At 41.6% G+C, this 19,571-nt stretch overlaps 1 protein-coding gene across 8 annotated transcripts in view; it reads left to right on the top strand.

Moving 5' to 3' along the window:
• The window catches only part of neo1a (neogenin 1a), a 189,956-nt gene that overhangs the window by 41,450 nt on the left and 128,935 nt on the right, over window positions 1-19,571 (top strand). For all 8 annotated transcript variants that reach the window (XM_034159883.1, XM_034159902.1, XM_034159925.1 and 5 more), the window contains exons 4-5: window positions 17,954-18,108; window positions 18,202-18,322. In XM_034159883.1, the coding sequence (XP_034015774.1) occupies window positions 17,954-18,108; window positions 18,202-18,322 (276 nt within the window). The remainder of the gene's footprint in view (window positions 1-17,953; window positions 18,109-18,201; window positions 18,323-19,571) is intronic.

Raw genomic sequence — 19,571 nt, forward strand, 5'->3', positions numbered from 1 at the left:
ATTTCCACAGTCATTGATGATATGGGGCTGCATGTCAGGTAAAGGCACTGGGGAGATGGCTGTCATTACATCATCAATAAATGCGCGTTTATGTTGATATTTTGGACACTTTTCTTATCCCATCAATTGAAAGGATGTTTGGGGATGATGAAATAATTTCTCAAGATGATAATGCATCTTGCCATAGAACAAAAACTGTGAAAACATTCCTTGCAAAAAGACACATAGGGTCAATGTCATGGCCTGCAAATAGTCCGGATCTTAATCCAATTGAAAATCTTTGGTGGAAGTTGAGGAAAATGGTCCATGACAAGGCTCCAACCTGCAAAGCTGATGTGGCAACAGCTATCAGAGAAAGTTGGAGCCAGATTGATGAAGAGTACTGTTTGTCACTCATTAAGTCCATGCCTCAGAGACTGCAAGCTGTTATAAAAGCCAGAGGTGGTGCAACAAAATACTAGTGATGTCTTGGAGCGTTCTTTTGTTTTTCATGATTCCATAATTTTTTCCTCAGAATTGAGTGATTCCATATTTTTTCCCTCTGCTTGGTCTGAAAAAGTAACCGTTACTGACTGCCACAATTTTTTTTTTCCTGATTTCTTATAGTGTTTCTTAAAGCCAGAAAGTTGCCATTTGAAATGACTTTAGTTTTGTGTCATGTCTGTGATCTGCTTTTTTTCTACAAAATTAAACAACTGAATGAACATCCTCCGAGGCCGGTGATTCCATAATTTTTGCCAGGGGTTGTATAATGATATATGTATCCTTCCTGTTCATGGTGCTGATTTGTGCACGCTGATTTCTTTGTCAAAATGGTTTGGTGCCTGTAAACTGCTGGGACGTTAGACAATTCAAGCTCCTTGTTGTACAATGCTGTAAGTAAATGTTATTAAAAACAAAGACGGGGTGTGAAACAAGAACAGTGTGCTTCAAATTTTAGTGCCATTTTCGGCACATCTATCAGATGCACCCACCACAGCTTATCTTGTAATTACTGATGTCACGTTGGTGTTGTAGAGTAAAGTCCATCAACACAGATGTGCGGCACGGCCTTGTGTAGTTCTCCAGGTGAAGCAGGTCAACAGGATGTGGTGTGAAATAATTTCAGAATGGGGAAGCACCCCGAGGCTTAACCCTGACTTCACAGCATTTCACACTCAGCCACATCATGCTATGACTCCATTCCTTTCTTCCGAAATCCCTTCATCTCTTCATCAGCCGTGCACCACCCTTTCATTATTTCCCATCACTCCACATGATTAAAGGACACAGCCGTGGAATCGGATAGGGGTCACAGTTTTCAGTCTGCCAAATTCTCTCTGAAATGGTTCATGTCCCCACCTGAGTCTGCTGCCGGCGTCGGCCTGTAGAGGATTCTTCAGCATGGCTGGAATATTGTTGACAGACAGCTGCCGCTGTAATGGTGCCTGCTACCAGAAGAACCGTGTTTGTTCTATTTGTTTCAACCACATTCATGTGATTACCTGATTGGGGCATTGATCTGCTTTCTTGGCAAATCAAGTCATTCCTGAAGGGTCAGTAGATTCCCTCAAGAAGTTAAATAGTCCTACCTCATTGCCATGAAATCTCATCAAGTCTGTTCTGGTTTCCATGTTGTTTATGCAGCCGCAGCGCCTTGTATTTCGCACCCTTCCCTGTCACATTGAAGCCTGCCGTTCCTCTTCAATGTTCTCATAACGCACTTTCTCATAACGCACTTTCCTCCTCCCACCACCAGGCAACCGTTTTGTTGTTTTGGCCAGGGTTGCAAGCTTATCCTTGTTTCTACACCACTCCCAGATGTGTTTTCTATCGACTAGGAAAATCTGAGCAGCATGGTACTTCTCCTTCTCTTCCGCTTCTTTCATGACTTTTAGCTCGAACGTTGCTGTGTAGCAACATTTGCGCAGAGCCAATTTATGTAATTGTGTAGCAGCTATTGCGGACAGGAAACATTTGTTTCTAGTCTGCGCTGCTTCTCTTGCATGTCTGTAAGGCCGTACTGTGTCGTCAGTAAGTGCCCCTTCATGAAAATTGCATGCCCCCGTTACTTTTAATAGCGTAAATACAGTATGTAAGAAAACAGGAGTTTTTATTCTGATTGACTTTGTCTAAAACACCTTGGAGCCCTCATGCTGCAGTAACGAGAATAAATTTTTGTTTCTGCCCGGTGGCTTTTCATCAACATTGAACATTTTGTGCTCAGAAAATTTTTTTTGTAAAGCTCAGTTTAGCCTGGAGATAGTTCATAGCTGTGTGATGCAGCCAGTGTTCAACTGTGAATGTGTAACAGAATACATTTGCTTTGTTACTAAAGTTTTGTGCATTAACTAATAATTGCAGTGGTGCATACGTGCACATGGGTTTTGAGTTCTGGCTCCATCCTGGCTTCATCTTTGTTGCTTTTCTAAGGGATTCTGTAGTTTCATGTAATTGTTTCTGGGATATTGTTATGATCTTTTAATGCTTAAGCAAATGGGCTAAAGGATGTATTTTTGTCTTTTTCTGCAGAATTTGGAACTAGTGTTTTTTTTTTTTTAGTTCTGTCACTGGGAACAAGAGATAAGAAGCACAACCGCACGATAATGAGAGCACTCAGTGATTTTGTTTTCAGAAAACGTGCAGTTGTGTGCAAAGGATTAGACACTCCAGACAAATACGTACATAGAGCTATTCTTAGGGTATGAAAGTTAAAAATAGTCGAGGTTCTTGTCTTTATTATTGAAGGGAGACTACGTCTCTGCAATGTCAATGATTGATGTTAGTGGATTGTAAATTCGTATTCAGTGACGTGGAAACATTGTAAAGGCGCCCTGACACTTGCGTTCACTTTGTTGTGCACGAGAGTAAATTTGTCTCAAACCGTTGTAAACTGTGCGCAGCTTCGTGCATGTGTGCAAAGAATATTTTGAGATGTTCAAAATCTCCATCACGTATTAATTACATGAACTTCAAGTGGACATTGTGCAAACATTTCAAAAACACTGCGTGAGTGCGAGTGATTGTGTCAGTGCACTGCATCACGATTATAACGAGATGTTAAATCTATCATAAACGTACTTTTACAGCTGCTCATAAGAAGCAGTGAACATGCAACAGTTTTACCAAGTTATTACAATATGAACATGGCAAGTAATTACTTTTTTAGATGGCTCCAAATGCGTTCTCCACCTTATTAAGCGCACGCACAAGAGAGAAAAGCGGTGCTGGAACAGCCCTCTGTGATTCTGGAAGTGATTAGAGGCGTTTTCAACACAGTGGGTGGGATCATCATAAGGAAGTGTGTGTAAGTGCGCATATCAAAGTCATGCAAGTGTCAGGGTACCTTAAAAACCCATCCCTGGCTCGTCTAAAGCTTGTTGTGATGAGAATGATGAGAAGAACTCCAGGTAGGTTATTTTGAAGAACATCTTGTTTTTGGCTAAAGATAATTACCATGCCGCTCACCACGATGGGACATTCCCTTTAATGTCTGGACTGGCCAATGAGCCATTCAACATCTGTTCAGAATAAAGGCCTGGTTTACCTCTCTGGGGCCCGTGTGCTGACACGCTTACATATGGTTTTGTGATTACTGTTTGTTGGTGTGCAGCTTGACTCCTGTGACATCTCACATCTATTACAACTGGCAGCGAAGCTAAATGAGGCCAGAGGATGCAGCAGCTTTTCATTCTTGTCTGTAACTGGGTCACAACCTGAACTCGGCACGTTCCAAGGACAGAAATAGGTTCTGCACAAACGTATGTTTTTGCTGTTCGTGTTCACCCTTATCTGTCGTGGCCTAATGATATCATGTCGTCTACTTAACATGTTCTCACATGTAGGAAACCCTCTGACCCCTGACCCCTGTCAACGTTTCAGACACAGACAGCTGAAGCGTTTGGGGTGAAAATAGGAATGTAAAAAACACTTAACATGGTTTAATTTTAACTTACATTTCCACATTGTGTGCTCTTTGTAGAATAACGGAAGGCATTTGAGGGAGTAAAAAGTGTTTTTTTTTTAATGACCACATGGTTTGGGTAACTTTATTAGAATTTTTTTAATTGTATTACACAATATAGAAAAAACACAGGCTGATGTACCTGAACAAAGTAGCTGTGACGACAGACGTCTGTGTGCACAGTTCTCACCCCACATTCTGTTTGCAGTAACACAAGCATGTGGAGTATTTTCAGTTTGAAAGGTTCAGAGGGGTCATTTTGGTCTGTTTTTACTTTGGAACTCCACCTTCCTGTCCTCCATCCAGTGTCACTGAACAGTTGTACTTTTCCAAAAGTAAAAAGGAAACTTTCCACCTGCTATTTATAACACATCCGTCTGATCAGGTGTCAAGTCGACACCTTCTCTTTAGTCTGCGTTCATATGTCCAGACTCAGTAACAGCACGACTCTGGAACTGTGTTCTGTACATTCAAAGATATTTACTGGAGGTGTAATAATTAACCGATGTGATGACATCGACACACGAACCCCTGAATCATGTTAATGTACGATGAACCGTACAATCGTTTTGACCGTTGGGGTTTTACATAATTATTGTATGGCCTTGCCTTACAATATAAAGCGCCTTGAGGCAACTGTTTGTTGTGATTTGGCGCTATATAAAAAAATTGATTGATTGATTGATTGAACCAATCGATGGCTCTGTTTTTAACATTATAAACTGATTGAACTTGTTCCGTTCTGCACCTTCAGATACTTATTAAAGTTCAAAGGTCGACATGAGGCTCTCAGACGTCACAGGAATTTTAGTGTTGTACTCTGTAATCATGATCGTCACTGAGTTTTTAAAATGCCTATCACAAAGCGTACTCTTTTTTTACAACATCGTGTAAGTTTTCTAAGTCCGATCTCTGTGTTACAGAAACAAATCTGTGTCCTTGGAGCCGCGGATGTGGGCGGAGAAAAATGCCTCTCCCAAAGTGTGGCTGTTGAAACAGTTGTCGTAAAGCAGGACTTGTTAGTTGCTACGGCGATGCTGTGTGGCTGCTCTAAGCTAAACGTAGCATGTTGCCATCGCATACTTTAAGAACCATCAAGTTTTTAAAAGAAGAATTTTGCGGCTGTCTGTCACAGAGCGACGTCGGAGAGAGGGAAAATGGTGAGAAACACGGTTTGAAAAAGATTAATAAGGACAAGAATCCGTGGAATTGGCACTGGGTTGAATTTAAAGTTTGTCGTCATGAACACAGATAAAAGAAACACGGTAAGCAATGACTTTCAATATATTCTCCAATCTTTAGCTGTGGTTTTTGAAATGCTAACAGTCTTTTCAGTCTTCATGAATTTCATGTAGTTTAATTGTTCTGAGTTAATGCATAATTTGGTTTACAATTAAAAGGAAAATCATTCCAGGTCCTACTTCCACGTCATATTCTGTTATTTCAACATTTTCATTGACAGTTCAAATGAAAGGTTGAATCTAGGATCATTTAAATACGCACTTTTAAGATTCTTTCTTCCAGGAGATGCTGAAAATGTATCATTAGATACAAAATGAATTTGGTTTCTGGGGCCCAGCGGCTGTAAACCACAACCCTTTGGGGCGGGGGGGGGGGGGGGATGCACCCCAGACCCCCTGCAAATTTTCCTTGAACTTCAAAATTTTCATTTCATATCCCTGACTGTGTATTGGTACTAAAAGAGGTTTTTAATACTGTCGAGTCTCCTAACTTTTATTAACTCTTGTTTTAATTCAGGATCTTTTCCAGCTGCTTTTAAACATGCTGTGGTTCAACGCCTTCTTAAAAACCTCATCTCAACGCATCAGTTTTATCCAGTTTTATACCTGCATCACATCTGCTGTTTGTCTCTAAGGTTTTGGAAAATGTTGTTTTTATACAGTTACAGACATTTTTAGAAGACACTCACATCCTTGGAAAATTCCAGTCCGGATTTGGATCGCGACACAGCATTGAGTCAGCACTTTTAAAAGTGCATAATGACAACACTCTGTCGATGGATGCAAGGAATCCAGCTGTGCTGGTTCTGTTGGACCTCACAGCAGCCTTTCACATTGTGGATGACACAGTACCTGTTACCCAGTTAGAACATCTTGTACTGTAATTCTTGGTACTGTACTTAAGTGGTTTAAATCATATTTGGCTGAGAGGAGTGTTTCTGTTCTGATTGGTGACCTCATCAATCGCTTCCCTGTGTTGTGGAGTGCCACAGGGTTCTGTTCTTGGCCATATTCTATTTTCATTGTACATGTTGCATATGATCTGCAAATCTATTTGCCTGTGAGGACTAATGGGAGTGATGCTTTCACTTCATTGTCATGGACTTCATTCAGTGGCTGTCCCAAAATGTCCTTTACATAAATTATGGTAAAACAGAGACCATTCTGTTTGAACATTGTGGGATGCCGAATGCGATACCGTCAAACTTTGGTGTTCTGGCTAATTATTTAAATCAGCTGTCAAGAATTTGGGAGACCGCTGTTTGACATTCAATCAACAGATAAACTCTGTTTTTTTCCTGCTACATCTTCTGGCTAAAGTAAAGTCCTTTCTCAGTAGATGTGCTCTTCAGAGGGTCATTCATGCTGTCATCACCTCCAGACTTGATGGTATTCACTGGTTTTCTCTTGCACACCTCCAGTACGTGCAAAATGCTACTGCTTGTTCTTTAAGCCCCTTTCACATTGGCGTATTCGTAGAGCTGCTCATTGTGGAGTATCGTCTACGCTGAGTTGAGCAGCTCTACACCCAATTTTAGCAGCTCTACGTTGAGTATGTTGAGGGCTACGCGCGTAGGATGGAAGAAATTAAACTTAATTTTCTTCGGCGTAGAGCGCTGAATGCAGTTTTAAGCAGGCTGTGCTGCACAGCGTTACTGCATGCAAGTCTGTGCAACATGGCGCTTCTGTACACATCCAAAAACTGAGTGCGTGAATCCAGAGGAATCAGCTGAGAACATGATCACACAGCCCACAGCACCTGTGTGATCAGAACAGGGAATCGAACCTCAACTCAGAAATCCAGAAACACAACAGAAACAGCAGGTCGATCGCTCACTCTCTCTCTCTCTCTCTCACGCGCTCTCCCTCACTCTCAGTCTGTCTGTCTCTCTGTGTCTGATCAAACCTGTGACGTTAAAATAAAAGCACACTCGCTGCATGTCGGTACGATCATCAGACGACCTGATCGATCAGGTCTGATCAAATCAGCGGACCTGATCGGAGCAACCGGAGGTTTAAAAGTTTAACAAGTCACAGCGTTTCATTCAGGGCAGCATTTACCACAGCCAGACTCAGCAGCATCTGGACACAATGAAAGTGATCCACCAAGACATAAAATAAAATAAAATAATAATAATGTTAAATGACTTTGTTTTTGAGCTGCACCACACCTGCAGTAGAGAACAGAGCGCACTTCCACAGAGGCAGAAAATAGCGCTGAACTGGTTTAATAGCGGCATGGTACACGAGACTGTGCACACATTAAAAAGCGAACACACGCAGCTGCAAGTATGAATGAACACTGAAAAAGGCTGAGTACGCGTGCATTTCAGGCGTATTTAAATGAAACACAGCGCTGCAATATGCAGCTCTACGAATACGCCAATGTGAAAGGGGCTTTAACGAACACTTCCAGAAGTGAGCATATTACTCCTGTACTTTACTCACTCCACTCGCTTCCAGTTCATTTTAGAATTGATTTTTAGATTTTAATGTTCGTTTTTAAAGCTATTAATGGCCTTGCACCTTCCCAACTGTCTGAAATTTTAACTCTCCTCACTTACAGTAGGCCATTTTGGGTAACTTTACTTAGATATTCCGAGGTCAAAATACAAACTCTGGGGTGATTGTGTTTTTGTGGTAGCTGAACTCAGACTGTGGAACAAGTTACCTCCTGATTTACGCACTGTTTCTGACCCAGCGCTTTTAAGCCAAAGCTCATTTATTTTAACTGGCTTTTAACACCTGGTGGCGCTGTGACATGTTTTGTTTTTTGTGCTGTTTAACTCTATTGTATGTGTGTTTTATTTTTGTGAATTCTTGATCTTTGATTTTACTGTAAAACACTTTGGACACCGTCTGACTACTGTAGACAGAAATAAATGTTGATTGATGCTACTCAGCCTTCTTAAATGGCAACTATCCAGACTGACAACTGGTCCATTATGAATTTACCAAAGAAAAGATTCTGTCTCGAATCAGGCTTCATTAAGACTGTAATGATACTTGATAAAAAAAAATTTCCACATATGCCCCAGAATCGATCTGAGGATTGATTTTTGTTACGCCCCTAAATGTAAGGCCTCACTACAAGAAAACCTTAGGGCAGTAATTAGTGATATATGGATTAGATATACCCAGACTGATGCTGGTGTTATTTTGGAAATCGGGCTTCAGACAGAACCGATCCATTAGTGCGGTGCCAGACAGATAACTTGATTCTCTGTGCTGCAGTGGTGTCAGAGTTTCTCCGCTATGCTGAGCTGAGAGAAACTTTCATGAACATACTGCTGATACTATTAACGTTTTTTTTTTTTTTTTTAATTGAAATAAAAATGAATGTGAAAGCAGTAGCAGGTCTTTGCAGTGAGACTATAACTGTTCTTGTCGGTTAAATGTCTTGAATATGGATCTTTGCTCTTCCACGGGGCTGAGCCATAATAGATGGTTGCGGTTATTTAATTGATGTCTGATCTAAATATAATCTCAAGAGGTGTATTTCAGCTTGGGATTCATTCCAGCTTGCTGAAAATATGCTCACTTCAGCAGTCTGTTTATTTTGACATTTGGACGTTTGTATCAGCCGCGGCAGCAGATAGAAACTTGACTTCCCTTCAACATAAAGTGTCTGTGTTCACTTTTCTCTTCTGCTGCCAGGAAAGTAATTTGCCCCAGAGTCCTCTCTGGATTTCAGTGTGTCGCTGGCAGTGAGACACACACGGTCCTGCTGTGGTCGTCCTGAAGTACTTCACCACAGTCACTGTCAGGCTGCAGAAAAGCTGCAGACTCGAGAGATAAAAGCAGCCCAAAGGAAGCACTGACATCACCGTCATTTTGTCTCTTTTCTCTCCTTTACAACTTCCCTTCACTTTGTTTCTGCTTCATTTTTTGGATGTTTTTGATTCTTCTTTGTCATCTTGTTCGTTATTCAGGGATATTCTGTGTTTTAGCATTTCCCATAATGCCCTGGCGACCCCCTGCACTTCCCAGAATGCACCACGATGCCAGCACAGTTCCACTGTCTCACAGCGCATGTAAACAATGGCACAGCAAGGATGTAATTGGCGTTAATTTAGCGAGGTCACGGGCGATTATGATGATGATCCACTCTCCCACGCTGAGAGGGTTATCCAGAGGAGGTGTAGCACCTGTGATGGACTTCTGCTGTGCCCCGATGTTGTCTTATTGTCCGTACTTCACAAGATGTGTTTACCCTGTGAGTGCTGAGCTCCTGACACCGGAACTCTGCTGAAACCGACCTCTCACATGAGTCACGGACCAACAAAATTGCAATATTAATTGGACTTACCCTTCGGACGCCATGACGATTTGAATGATTGTTATTGTGAGATGAAACCCAGCAGTCTCACACCTTCAGTTACTAAAAATGCTTTGCATTATTGTGCTTTGTTAACATTCTGAAAATGTCGCTTTAGGCCTTATGACCATATAGTGTTTTTGTTTGTTTGTTTGTTTGGATTTCCAGCGATAATAAACGGCTAATCACGAGCTTATGGTCTACTGAGATTTTTATATATATACATATATATATATATAAACTGTGTTAACTGACAATGGTTTTCTGAAGTGTTCCTGAGCCCACACGGTAAGATCCTTTACACAGTGATGTTGGTTTTTAATGCAGTGCCACCTGAGGGATCGAAGGTCACAGGCATTCAGTGTTGGCTTTCAGCCTTGCTGCTTACGTGTAGAAAGTTCTCCAGATTCTCTGAATCTTATGATTGTATTATGGACTGTAGATGATGGAATCCCTAAATTCCTTGCAATTGAACATTGAGAAATATTGTTCTTAAACTGTTGGACTATTTTTTCATGCAGTTGTTCACAAAGTGGTGATCCTCACCCCATTTTATTTATCTATTTTCATTTATATAGCACCAAATCACAACAGAGTTGCCTCATCTTTGCTTGTGAACGGCTGAACCTTTTGGGGATGCTCCTTTTATACCCAATCATGACACTCACAGTTAGTGTCCTTAGTTCCCAAAACATTAAATATCTTGTCTTTGTGGTGTATTCAATTGAATATAGGTTGAAGAGGATTTGCAAATCATTGTATTCTGTTTTTATTTACATTTTACACAGCGTCCCAACTTTATTGGAATTGGGGTTGTAAAACTGAAAACACAGTTTTTTGTGACCTGATAACACCTCTGGAGTCATTTACAAGACATCTCTCGGACATCAGTGTAGTGACATCACTGGCTGGTCTAGCTAGCTGCTAACTGTGCTTGGTTTGTATGTAAAAATAACCTCTTTCTCATATAATTTGTCAAAGTTACTGACAAATAAATACTTCTAAAAACATAAAATTCTGTTGTTGTAACCTGATAACACCTCTGGAGTGATTTACACAAGATTTTGTGGATGTCAGCGTGCATGCTAAATTCCACAAACTCAAAGCTAACTTCCGCGCTTGTCAAAGGCTTGTATGTGCACACACACGCCCTCCTGCAGATGCCATTAAACATAAATAAAATATTGTTTATGATTGATTGATTTGAGTTTATTTTGCAACATCAATATAAACATACAGAGGTGAATGTATCAGTGATACACGGATAAATTAAATAAAGCGTAAACACTGCATTGTGGTCCTTGAAAATATCACTTGAAAAAGTAGAGGGGCTTGAATGAACGTGTGTGTTTTGTCATTTCGGCTGCACCCGTTTGTTTGGGGTCGCCACAGCAAATACAGCCAGATCTGCATTGGTATTTGGCACAAGTTTTACACCGGATGCCCTTCCTGACGCAACTCCAGTTTCACCCGGAGATACACACACAGAGCCTCTGGTGTTCTGAAGAGGTCTCCCATCCCAGTATTAACCAGATGCAGCACTGCTTAGCTTCTGAGATCTGAGGGGATCAGACTGACACAGAGCAGACTGGCTCAGCTTGATTGAACAAGTACAAATTGTAAATTAACCAATGGGAGCTTAATAATTTAAATAACAATAAATGTACAATTATTTATATTGCACTGGGATACCAAAAATTAAATATACCACATAATACCAAATTAAACAACTCCAAGTTACACTGGTCAACCAAAAAAAAAAAAAAAATAAATAAAAATAAATTGTTTTTCTCTTGCATGGACTTTGAGAACTGATTTAGTGTAATTTTGGGGTGCTGAAACTGAATCTGAGCTCAGATATCCTCTATCACATCACATTCTTTGTTATCTGCATGTTCCATATTGATGGAATATGCAAAAGCTGCTCTTTCACTCATGAGTTTGATGCCACTAATCCTGGACAAAAGCAGCTTCAAAAGCACAATTTTTAAACCATGTTCCTGAAATATGAACAAGAGCCCTAATATTGTTTATGGCACTGAACAGATGTGTGAGGCTGCAGCTTTTGCTTCAATGGTTGATATGAGAAATATGTTTTTATATCTCAAAAATGTGATGTCATTGGAAAAAAGTAATACCAGATTTGGATTCAGTGCCCCAAATTACTCAAAATCCATTGAAAAACTCCATGCAAGAAAAAGCTTGTTAACCAGTGTAATAAAGAAGATGAAGCTCATACAGCCGAGGACATTTTAGCTTTGCATAATATATTTTTATTACTGTCTCTCCTGTGATAGATTTTTGAGTGACAAATCAGCAGAAAAATATGTGTTTCCTCTTGTTTGCCTGAAAAGGCGCTGCAGTGATGTCATGGTGTCTTTGTGATAAATTAAGGGATTTTCAACTTAAAAGCACTCTGAGCTGGCAAAGGTCCACTCTGATAAAAAGATGCTGGGTGCTACATTTTTTGTTTTTTGTTTTAACGGAGGCATTTGCGGCAGTTACATGTGCTCCACTCTCATTCAGAGCCTTAAAAAAGAAAAAGAAAGGGGGGAAAAAAAGGCTGACATGCAGTAAAAACAATGCTACATGAACACAGGGCCTAAATTTTGCACCAATTTCTAATGGAAACCAGTCTACTGTCTGCTGCATCAACAGTTCCACAGCTTCACAGTGACACAACGGCACTCAGAATGAAACCAGAATGAAATATTTTGTTGAAGATGTATCATTTCAGGCTTCTTAACTGCAACATTTCTGTAAACAGGTCTTTGTTGTGCTTTGGTTTTATTTGTTATTTTGTGATTGTTAGTGTGGCCAAAGCAGATGGTCACCCCACTGAGTCTGGTCTGCTCAAAGTTTCTTCCTGTAATCAAAAAATGCCTGAGGGAGTTTTTCCTGACGACTGTCAGCGACGTGCTTGCTCGGGGGGTGGGTACGGTTCGAGACCTTATTCACATGAAGCACCTTGGGGTGACTGATGTTGTGATTTGGTGTCATGGAGATAAACTGAAACTGAATTGAGAAAGTGCAACAGAAATAAAGCTGCACCTTCACTCATCAGTCACAGCACATAAACAGCTGGTCCTGTGTCTGGTTCTGGGGATCCACACAGTTCCTGACTTGGCACACACCGAATCAGCTGGGCCTGATGCCTGACAGATCATGATTGGCTGAACACACCTGAATGAGGTCATTAGTTGTGGGTGGAGCTTCGAGAGAGAGATAGAATATGAGAGTCTGCAGGGCCAAAGCTAAGAATCGGTGCTGAGAGAGAGATGCTTCAAGATGGAAAAAACAACACCTGTACACATGCAATCAGCTTACACAGACTGAGACAGCACGAACACGGACGAACACGTGCACATGCATAAGCAGCCACATACACACACAGGTGCATTATGTAAATTAAATCCATCTGTGCACATACTGCAGGTGGGGAGGAAAGCAAACAGAATGATGTAGGAGGCAGCAGCAGCAGCAGTCATAATAGTGTCATGCCCCACCCAGTTCCAGCCTTCAGTCCTTATTTTCCCTCTTTATTTGGTTCTGCTCCTTTTGCCCCAGCCTTGTTTTATTAATTGCCTTTTTCATCATGTGTTTATTCTATGTTCTATTTTTGCTTTGTCACTTTTTTTGTTACTTTTATTCTTCTGCCATGTTCCAGTTCCGTTCTAGTTTTGTTCTATCAGTCTGTTTTCATGGTTCATCATTTAGTTATTGTTTGCCTATTGTTTTTGCTGTTCTCATTTCTGTTGTGTAGTACTGTTATGCCAGGTTTTGTTTTTCTTATAGTTTTGTCTGTCTGTTCCACTTGGTTTTGTCACAATGTGTTATTTCCCATGATTCTGTTTATCACGTTCTGGTTTGCTTTTCAGCCCTGTTCAAGTTTAGATTCCTGTTCATTTTTTCTTTGTATGATCTTTAGTTGTCATGTCTGTAATCTCGTCACCGCTCACTTGCACCTGCCTGTCATTCTCTCTTTGTCTTTGTCTGCACTCCTCTCATGTCTCTAAGTTGTCATGTCCAGTTTCATTGTTATCACAGTCTCTTTCTGATCACTGCACTCTCATGTCCCGCACCTGCACTTTGTCATCACTGTTGGCCACGCCCCATTCATCTGTCATTTACTTGCCCCTTTGTCACCGCCTTTCTGCATCTCTTTTGCCTCTTAGTTGTCACCTGACCACGCCCCCTTCCAGGCCCTTCCTCCTCCACATGCACCTCATTATCTTATTAACACCTGTTCTTATTTAAACTGCTTCAGTTCACTTCCTCCCTGCTCGTTTGTTGATTCATTCACTCACCAGCACTTTGTTTCAGTCCTGTTTTGCCAAGCCGTGTTTTTTGACTCAGCTCTATGTACCGGATCCTGCTTTTTGCCTCAGCCCTGACAACTCTGTTCGCTTGTGTACTGACCCTGCTTGTTTTTTGACCATGTCCTCTGTCTTGTCCCTGCCCGGTACTTTTGCTCCGCGGACTGCCTTCCTGTTAATGAACCCAGGCCTGAATAAAACCATCCTTTATGCATACGTCCTGTTGTGAGCCTGCATTTGTGTCCAGCCTCTGTCTGTGTCTCGCCTCCGCTCAGTCCTGTCAAATAGGAGGAAAGACAGTCAGTCAGAGACACATTCAAAATTATTCAGATTCACACACACTTTGTGTTTTTACACCCTGCCACCGGCACATCACAGCCTGCCCTCCACATCACGCGCACAGTTGCTGAGAAACATTATTCACAGCTCACGTGCCCCCTGTGTGGGGGGGCAGTGGTACACACACACACACACACACACACACCGAGACGCGACGGCTGTCCTGACAGCCACACGGGGATCCGGTCTCCAGGCGGCACCGTCCTCGTTCCCATCACGATTCACCACAGCCACAGAGACTCTCATTAGGCAGCTTTCGATATTCTTGTCCTCGAGTCTTTGCTGGGAAAACTGACATTTGGAAGGCGAAGACAAAAGGAACAAAAATGAATGCAGCTGTCAGTGTTTTATTTTCTCTCATTGCTTTTGAAGTTTGTCTTTTCATTTAGTTTTAGAGAAGCGTGTAACTTTTCCCGAACCCTCTTTGTGAACTTGATTTCTTCATGTTGGGATGAAAGTCCTGTGCCGTGAAGTCTGCAGGTTTTCACAACAACAGGTTTTCATCAGCGAGCTCACCTGTGTGAACGTCTGCAGCCTGTTGGCTCATTATGACACCAGCGAGGCAGGGAGTCATTTCCCACAATGCCTTCTGACACACCACAGGGTGTACAGGAAGCTGGTGGTTCAGCACATGTACCGACAAGCTGGGGCAGATTTTGTTTTGTTTGTTCTGTAAAATCTGTACACTGGATTATCCCCTCCTCAGTTTTCACGATTCCAAAGGAATTAAAACTCACAGTGGAGGGATGCCCCGCCCACTTCCTGCAACGATGTCCCAGAATACCATAGGCTTCAGCTCCTGGCTTATTCCAAAGGAATTGGGGCTTCAGCCAAATTATTCTTTTGATGAATCAGTCAGAAAAATGCAAAACTGTAAATCTGCATAACATGATGTCATATATGTTTGATTCCACTAAAAGTCCAAAACCAAAGTATCACTGTTGTCTTTAGGTAGATGTTTGTGGTTCATATTTGTTTATCGTAGACACGGGCAGTGAGGGTAGTTGGAAGGAGAGTCAGTGTAGTTTAATAGAGGCTGTGTATCATCATCAATCAATCAATCAATCAATTTTTTTATATAGCGCCAAATCACAACAAACAGTTGCCCCAAGGTGCTTTATATTGTAAGGCAAGGCCATACAATAATTATGTAAAACCCCAACGGTCAAAACGACCCCCTGTGAGCAAGCACTTGGCTACAGTGGGAAGGAAAAACTCCCTTTTAACAGGAAGAAACCTCCAGCAGAACCAGGCTCAGGGAGGGGCAGTCTTCTGCTGGGACTGGTTGGGGCTGAGGGAGAGAACCAGGAAAAAGACATGCTGTGGAGGGGAGCAGAGATCGATCACTAATGATTAAATGCAGAGTGGTGCATACAGAGCAAAAAGAGAAAGAAACAGTGCATCATGGGAACCCCCCAGCAGTCTACGTCTATAGCAGCATAACTAAGGGATGGTTCAGGGTCACCTGATCCAGCCCTAACTATAAGCTTTAGCAAAAAGGAAAGTTTTAAGCCTAATCTTAAAAGTAGAGAGGGTGTCTGTCTCCCTGATCTGAATTGGGAGCTGGTTCCACAGGAGAGGAGCCTGAAAGCTGAAGGCTCTGCCTCCCATTCTGCTCTTACAAACCCTAGGAACTACAAGTAAGCCTGCAGTCTGAGAGCGAAGCGCTCTATTGGGGTGATATGGTACTATGAGGTCCCTAAGATAAGATGGGACCTGATTATTCAAAACCTTATAAGTAAGAAGAAGAATTTTAAATTCTATTCTAGAATTAACAGGAAGCCAATGAAGAGAGGCCAATATGGGTGAGATATGCTCTCTCCTTCTAGTCCCCGTCAGTACTCTAGCTGCAGCATTTTGAATTAACTGAAGGCTTTTTAGGGAACTTTTAGGACAACCTGATAATAATGAATTACAATAGTCCAGCCTAGAGGAAATAAATGCATGAATTAGTTTTTCAGCATCACTCTGAGACAAGACCTTTCTGATTTTAGAGATATTGCGTAAATGCAAAAAAGCAGTCCTACATATTTGTTTAATATGCACTTTGAATGACATATCCTGATCAAAAATGACTCCAAGATTTCTCACAGTATTACTAGAGGTCAGGGTAATGCCATCCAGAGTAAGGATCTAGTTAGACACCATGTTTCTAAGATTTGTGGGGCCAAGTACAATAACTTCAGTTTTATCTGAGTTTAAAAGCAGGAAATTAGAGGTCATCCATGTCTTTATGTCTGTAAGACAATCCTGCAGTTTAGCTAATTGGTGTGTGTCCTCTGGCTTCATGGATAGATAAAGCTGGGTATCATCTGCGTAACAATGAAAATTTAAGCAATACCGTCTAATAGTACTGCCTAAGGGAAGCATGTATAAAGTGAATAAAATTGGTCCTAGCACAGAACCTTGTGGAACTCCATAATTAACTTTAGTCTGTGAAGAAGATTCCCCATTTACATGAACAAATTGTAATCTATTAGACAAATATGATTCAAACCACCGCAGCGCAGTGCCTTTAATACCTATGGCATGCTCTAATCTCTTATCATCATCATCATAAGATGGAACTGGAGACCTCAGTGCTAGAAGCTGTTGCCAAGAGGGAGGAGGTAACTGATGAACAAGAGGTGCCCAACACTGGCCCCTGTGGAACCTCATAGTGGCTTGTGGAGTTTTGACACTGGGAATATGAATTGCAAATAGAGTCTTATCTGAATCAACCGCTGGGTTCTTCTTCTGGGCTTCTTCTATGCTCCACTTTGTGCTGCTGTATGTGGTGCTGCCCCCAGTGGTGAACAAAAAGGTGAGCAGAGGCAGTGCCATAGTGCTGCAGCACAGTAGCCAAAATCTGATGAAAGTCGCTGGTTTTTCATGAAATACTCATGTGTTTGAAGGTAAGCAGTGCCACTTGTATTATTTAGATGTAGCTTGGAAAATGAATGTCTGCATTATACAAAGAATTGTATCGGATTGCAGCGTTTCCACACTGAAACCAGCTGCAATTTACTCGTCTTTTTTTTTGTGTTTCTGCAGTAAGGTTCAAGATAAATGTTTTAATTACATTAAATTAGCTACTGCATCGTCACAGATAAAACATGATCTCACATTCTCTCACTCTGCCAACAACATTTAGGAAAGAACCTTGTCCCCACGCTGCTACTTTGTGAATACTCAAAGTGGATGCAAATAACCAGCTATCACAAAGGCCAGGAGGCTTCATACGCTTAAAAGAAGAAAAAAGCCATTTAAAATGTGGTCAGTGAGCTTGGTGCTTATCAGAGATGGCACACCACACACACACACACACACGTTGGTTTGTAAGAGGAAGGCGAGGACGCAGTGGGCTCTGCCATCCCATTGACCTTGTTCCAGGACAGATTGATGAGTTGCTGTATCACCCCACAAGATCAGATAACTCCTGACCGTCATTACCGGGACGGGGGGAAACATCCGCGGGTGCTCTCGCGGCTGACAAGTGGTTACAGAAAGGAGCTCTCATGTTGAAGTAAAAAGGGAGCAAAGGTCATCTAAGGGTTGTGTTTTTCTTCCTCCCATGTTAACTTTTACTCCTCTGGATGCTGTATGAACCCAGATCCTGGATCAGCAGTACTCTGTGTCGTCTAGTGTTTGAAGCTGAGGTGTGGCACCGGACACGGGTGTGTTTTAATTGTATTTCGTTATTTTTCTTGGCAGAGGCCAGAGATTGATGTGAAATGTTTTTTGTTTTTTCGTCCCTTCTTGTTCCCAGTGTTGTGATGATATCTTTGTCTCCGTTTTTCTTGTCTGGACTCCACAGTTCCTCCCCGATTTGCCAAACGCCCGAGCAACATTTATGCCCACGAGTCCATGGATATTGTGTTTGAGTGTGAAGTCATCGGCTCACCGGCGCCAACTGTCAAATGGGTCAAGAACGGAGACGCCGTCATCCCCAGTGACTACTTCAAAATAATCGTAAGCTCATTTTCTTTTTCTTCTGTGCCTCCTGAAGTGTTTGTATAGTTTTTTCCCCATTTGTGTGTTCTTTTGTTTCTGGCTGTTCTTCAGAATCAGCACAACCTGCAGGTTCTGGGTCTGGTCAAGTCAGACGAGGGTTTTTATCAGTGCCTTGCTGAAAATGATGTGGGCAACATCCAGTCCAGTGCCCAGCTTATCATCCTGGATCACGGTGAGCCATCCACCATGACACCGGCACCCTGCGGCACCAATCAGATACTCCACTTAGTGATAGTTTTCATCAGATGGCAAACACACAGTTAGCAGATGCCCACACAGAAGGGGAGCAGACTGAGAAGATAAAGGATCTCTGGCTTTCTGCAACACTTTATCCTGCTGGATTCTGGGAGAGTGAGTCCACTAAACAGTGAAATGAAGCCATGTGGATCGAGTCAAATCCAGATGTGACCTTTAAGATCAGGGTCAAACATAACTGTGCAGTTGATTTCTAGTGTTGAGTCAGCACCTGTGCTTTGAGGTAGAACCAATCTGAAGGGTCCAAAACAGGCCAAAACCCTCACTTTAAGCAGCAGTGCCTTAAAAAAAAAAACACCATGATGATTTAAAATGAATTTATTCTCTTGTAGTGAACTTGAGCAACAGATGTAGTTGTATAAAGACAAAGTGCACAGGGTTCACATCTCCACTGACCTGTGAGGTTTAAAGCTGCTGTTTTAAAAAATCTTACTGCATTTTGATTTTCCCCATGCTGGTAGTGAGCGAGCTCGTCCCAGTCAGGGTGCCAAGGCAATAAATATAAAACAACAAATAATATCATGTAGTAACTCACCACATTAAAAAGGGCACATAACGAGGATGAACTGATTATCGTATTTTCTGGAGTACAAGTTGCACCAGAGTATGTCAAACCTTTTTGATTGTTAGACTTTATTTTGTTTCGTGCTTTGATTCCTTGAAACGCCATATATAAATGTTCATTATTATTAATAATGACCATTTGATTTTTCTGTATATAAGTTGTGGTGGATTGTAAGTCACAGGATTTACCAATTTAGTAAAAAAACAAAGACTTAAATGCCAGATAATAAGGTTGTTGCTAGTGAAGTTTGATGCACCTGATCAATGTCCAAAATAACTTTGTTTTGTCTTTGTTGACATCCCACAGACACGTCTGTGCTGCTCTAAACATCAGCGTGTTAAACAAGCTGGTGATGCCCAGTATGTGGGCAAATATGGAACAAAGTATTCAACAGAACAGGAAGGTAAAACTGGAATTAAAGAATAGGTGGAACATGTGGTTGGGGATGGTGCCAGAACGTTTCCTTGGTACAGTGTAATAGTAGTGTCTTTTTGGAAACATAGTGAAACCTCTGAAGCAGTCATGTTACAAGCTTGGTGGGGTTAGAGCTGACTTGTGTGAGGCGCCTTGAGGCCGCTTTGTTGTGATTTGGTGCTACATA

Source organism: Thalassophryne amazonica, chromosome 2, assembly GCF_902500255.1.
Source record: "Thalassophryne amazonica chromosome 2, fThaAma1.1, whole genome shotgun sequence".
Lineage (NCBI taxonomy): Eukaryota > Metazoa > Chordata > Actinopteri > Batrachoidiformes > Batrachoididae > Thalassophryne > Thalassophryne amazonica.